We start from the raw sequence: 5,411 nt of genomic DNA, 5'->3' as shown, positions 1-5,411 counted from the left end.
CGAAACCACACCACAAACCATATCCCTACAACACACACCCCAAATACATTATCCCTACGACGCACCCCAATACATTGTCCCTACGGCACACACCACAATACATTATCCCTACGACGGCACCCCGATACACTATCCCTACGGCGCACCACGATACATTATTCCTACGGCGCACCCCGATACATTATCCCTACGGCGCCCCCCGATACATTATCCCTACGGCGCACCCCGTACATTATCCTACGGCGCACCCCGATACATTATCCCTACGGCGCACCCCCCCAACATTATCCCTACGACACCCCCCAACACATTATTCCTACGACACCCCCCAACACATTATCCCTACGACACCCCCAACACATTATCCCTACTACACACCCCAACACATTATCCCTACTACACACCCCAATACCTTCTCCCTACAACACACACCCCAATACATTATCCCTACAACAACACACCCCAATACATTATCCCTACAACACCACACCCCAATACATTATCCCTACTACACATCCCCCAAACAATTATCCGCACAACACACCCCAATACATTATCCCTACGACACACCCCAATACATTATCCCTACAAACACACCCCCAATACATTACCCTCACACACACCCCCAATACATTATCCCATACACACACCCCAATACATTATCCCACCACAAACACACACCACAATACATTATCCCTACTACACATTATCCCTACAACACACCCCAAATACATTATCCCTACGACACACCCCAATACATTATCCCTACAAACACACCCCAATACATTATCCCTACTACACATCCCCAACACATTATCCGCACAACACACCCCAATACATTATCCCTACTACACACACCCCAATACATTATCCCTACTACACACACCCCAATACATTATCCCTACTACACACCACCCCAATACATATCCCTACTACACATCCCCCAACAACATTATCCGACAACACACCCCAATACATTATCCCTACGACACACCCCAATACATTATCCCTACGACACACCCCAATACATTATCCCTACTACACACACCCCAATACATTATCCCTACAACACACACCCCAATACATTATCCCTACAACACACACCCCAATAACATTATCCCTACTACACACACCCCAATATACATTATCCCTACTACACACACCCCAATACATTATCCCCACAACACACCCCAATACATTATCCCTACTACACACCCCAATACCTTATTCCTATGCACACCCCAATACCTTATCCCTACAGCACACCCCAATACATTATCCCTACATCATCCTTACAAACACATTAACCCTACAAGACTGTCTAGCCAGCTGATTTGTACGGGTCCAGGTTTTGCAGCTCTTTCAGAACATCTGCGATCTGGATTTGGGTGAAGGAGAAGCTGGGGAGGCTCGGGCAAGCAGCTGCGAGGGGTGCGGAGCTGTTGGCCGGGTTGGGGTAGCCAGGAGAAAGCATGGCCAGCCGTAGAGAAATGCTTATTGAAATGTTCGATTATCATGGATTTATCGGTGGTGACCGTGTCGCCTAGCTCAGTGCAGTGGGCAGCTGGGGGAGGTGCTCTTGTTCTCCATGGACTTTAACATTGTCCCAAAACTTTTTGGAGTAGGCTACAGGATGCCAAATTCTGTTTGAAAAAGCTAGCCTTTGCTCTCTGACTGACTGTGTGTATTGGTTCCTGACTTTCCCTGAACAGTTGCATATTGGCGGGGCTATTCATGCATTGCAGTCCGCCACAGGATGTTTTTGTGCTGGTCAAGGGCAGTCAGGTCTGGAGTGGAACCAAGGGCTTATATCTGTTCTTAGTTCTACATTTTTTGAAAAGGGGCATGCTTATTTAAGATGGTGAGGAAATTACTTTTAAAGAACGACCAAGCATCCTCAACTGACGGGATGAGGTCAATATCCTTCCAGGACACCTGGGCCAGGTCGATTAGAAAGGCGCTGCTGCTGAAGTGTTATAGGCGGGTTTGACAGTGATGAGGGTGGTCGTTTGACCGCGGACCCATAGCGGATGCAGGCAATGAGGCAGTGATCGCTGAGATCCTGATTGAAAACAGCAGAGGTGTATTTGGAGGGCAAGTTAGTCAGGATAATATCTATGAGGGTGCCCATGTTTACGGATTTAGGGTTGTACCTGGTGGTCCTTTGATAATTTGTGAGATTGAGGGCATCTAGCTTAGATTGAAGGACTGCTGGGGTGTTAAGCATATCCCAGTTTAGGTCACCTAACGAACAAAACTCTGAAGATATGGGGGGCAATCAATTCACATATGGTGTCCAGGGCACAGCTGGACTGAGGGGTCTAAGAGGCTTTTGGCAGCAACAGTAAGAGACTTATTTCTGGAGAGATTCATTTTCAAAATTAGAAGCTCGAACTGTTTGGGTATAGACCTGGAAAGTATGACAGAACTTTGCAGGCTATCTCTGCAGTAGATTGCAACTCCTCCCCTTTGGCAGTTCTATCTTGATGGAAAATGTTTACCCCCCCTAGACCCTGACACCTTGGACAGCAGGGCACCCAGATATCTTCTGTATCCTTGTGTGACGGAGAAGACATTTGACACTTCTGTAGTCCATGTTTGCACCTTCCGTCAGAGAAGACTACACAGACTGTCATGCGTCTACTTCCTCCCAACATGGATCTACTTGCCAGTGTATTTAAATACCTGAACATCGGCTGTTTGACTTCTACCTGAAAAGACGTATCAATGTTGTTGTACTTGTTGTGGTTAATTAGCTRAATACATGTTGACTTTCCCCCACAGCCTTTTCAACAGGCGTCAGTGGTTGCCAGGGAACAGTTTAAGGTGGACATGCAGAGGTTCCAGTCCCAGCTCACACCTGCAGAGGCTGCTGCTCTGAAACAGGAGAGGAGACTGAGGCTGGCCAAGAGGAAAGCCAACAGGAGGAAGAGGGTGCGTGTAGCTCATTGATCTTCATAGTGATGTGCTGTGGGCCGTGGACACTATTTGGCRTGACRGGCCCCTCCTAGTGAATGTAATGGCATACTACTAAGGCCTTGTGATAGTGTTAGTAGTGGTGTGTTCTGATGTTGTGCCACTGAAATGTTCCTGGTGACTCATCTGACTTGACCCCCATCTTTTAGGAGTTGAACAGTCTGGGCAAACCCAAACGTACCCGGTCGTCCTTTAACATCTTCATGGCAGAACACTTTGAGGAGGCCAGAGGGACGACCACGCAGGTTAGTACCGAGGAGTCCAGGTTAGTACCGAGGAGTCCAGAGGGTTAGTACCGAGGAGTCCAGAGGGTTAGTACCGAGGAGTCCAGAGGGACGACCGCGCGGGTTAGTACCGAGGAGTCCAGCGGGACGACCGCGCGGGTTAGTACCGAGGAGTCCAGCTTTGACTTCTACCTGAAAGACGTATCAATGTTGTTGTACTTGTTGTGGTTAATTAGCTAATACATGTTGACTTTCCCCCACAGCCTTTTCAACAGGCGTCAGTGGTTGCCAGGGAACAGTTTAAGGTGGACATGCAGAGGTTCCAGTCCCAGCTCACACCTGCAGAGGCTGCTGCTCTGAAACAGGAGAGGAGCTGAGGCTGGCAAGAGGAAAGCCAACAGGAGGAAGAGGGTGCGTGTAGCTCATTGATCTTCATAGTGATGTGCTGTGGGCCGTGGACACTATTTGGCATGACAGGCCCCTCCTAGTGAATGTAATGGCATACTACTAAGGCCTTGTGATAGTGTTAGTGTGGTGTGTTCTGATGTTGTGCCATGAAATGTTCCTGGTGACTCATCTGACTTGACCCCATCTTTTAGAAGTTGAACAGTCTGGGCAAACCCAACGTACCCGGTCGTCCTTTAACATCTTCATGGCAGACACTTTGAGGAGGCCAGAGGGACGACACGCAGGTTAGTACCGGGAGTCCAGGTTAGTACCGAGGAGTCCAGAGGTTAGTACGAGAGTAGGAGGGTTAGTACCGAGGAGTCAGAGGGACGACGCGCGGGTTAGTACGAGGAGTCCAGCGGGACGACGCGCGGGTTAGTACGAGGAGTCCAGCGGGACGACCGCGCGGGTTAGTACGAGGAGTCCAGCGGGACGACCGCGCGGGTTAGGACCGAGAGTCCAGGGGACCACCGCGGGTTAGGACGAGGGAGTCCAGCGGGACGACCGCGCGGGTTAGGAGCGAGGAGTCCAGCGGGACGACCGCGGGATAGGACGCGGAGTCAGGTTAGTACCAGGAGTCCAGCGGGAACGACCGCGCGGGTTAGTACGAGGAGTCAGCGGGACCGACGCGCGGGTTAGGTACCGAGGAGTCCAGCGGGACGACCGCGCGGGTTAGGACCGAGGAGTCCAGCGGGACGACCGCGCGGTTAGGACCGAGGAGTCCAGAGGACGATAATATAATAATACTGTTACCTGTTTATAATGCTGCTATAAACTGTCACCTGTTATAATGCTGCTGTAACACTGTCACCTGTTATAATGCTGCTGTAACACTGTACCTGTTATAATGCTGCTTATGACACTGGCTACCTGTTTATAATGCTGTTGTGACCTGGCACTGTTATAATGCTGCTGTAACACTGTCACCTGTTTATAATGCTGCTGTAACACTGGCACCTGTTATAATGCTGCTGTAACACTGGCACTGTTATAATGCTGCTGTAACACTGACCTGTTATAATGCTGCTGTACTGGCACCTGTTATAATGCTGCTGTCACTGGCACCTGTTATAATGCTGCTGTAACACTGCACCTGTTATAATGCTGCTGTAACACTGTCACCTGTTATAATGCTGCTGTAACACTGGCACCCTGTTATAATGCTGCTTGTAACACTGGCACCTGTTATAATGCTGCTGTAACTGCCCTGTTTAATGCTGCTGTTAAGCACTGGACTGTTATAATGCTGCTGTAACACTGGCACCTGTTATAATGCTGCTTAACACTGGCACCTGTATATATGCTGCTGTAACACTGGCCCTTTATAATGCTGCTGTAACACTGGCACCTGTTATAATGCTGCTGTAACACTGGCACCTGTTATAAATGCTGCTGTACACTGGACTGTTTAATGCTGCTGTACACACTGGCACTGTTATCATGCATGTGTACACTGGCACCTGTTATAATGCTGCTGTAACACTGCACCTGTTTATAAATGCTGCTGTAACACTGGCACCTGTTTAATGCTGCTGTACACTGGCACCTGTTATAATGCTTGCTGTAACACTGGCACCTGTTATATGCTGCTATAAATACTGTTATATGATGCGCTGTGACACTGGCACTGTTTATATGCTGCTATACATACCTGTTATAATGCTGCTGTGACACTGGCACCTGTTATATGCTGCTGACATGCCTGTTATTCTCTACCTCACTGTTATAATGCTGCTGTAAGCACCTTTAAATCTGAGCATGCAG

General features: G+C 48.9%; 1 protein-coding gene across 1 annotated transcript in view; it reads left to right on the top strand.

Moving 5' to 3' along the window:
- Positions 1 to 2,775: 2,775 nt before the first annotated feature.
- The window catches only part of tfam (transcription factor A, mitochondrial), a 4,849-nt gene continuing 2,213 nt past the window's right edge, over positions 2,776 to 5,411 (top strand). The window contains exons 1-2 of the mRNA XM_024143142.2: positions 2,776 to 2,934; positions 3,126 to 3,221. Coding sequence (XP_023998910.2) covers positions 2,833 to 2,934; positions 3,126 to 3,221 — 198 coding nt within the window. The 5' untranslated portion in view covers positions 2,776 to 2,832. The remainder of the gene's footprint in view (positions 2,935 to 3,125; positions 3,222 to 5,411) is intronic.

The sequence above is a fragment of the Salvelinus sp. IW2-2015 genome, unplaced genomic scaffold (assembly GCF_002910315.2).
Source record: "Salvelinus sp. IW2-2015 unplaced genomic scaffold, ASM291031v2 Un_scaffold3676, whole genome shotgun sequence".
NCBI classification, from domain to species: domain Eukaryota; kingdom Metazoa; phylum Chordata; class Actinopteri; order Salmoniformes; family Salmonidae; genus Salvelinus; species Salvelinus sp. IW2-2015.
This window is presented reverse-complemented; position numbering and strand designations above follow the sequence as displayed.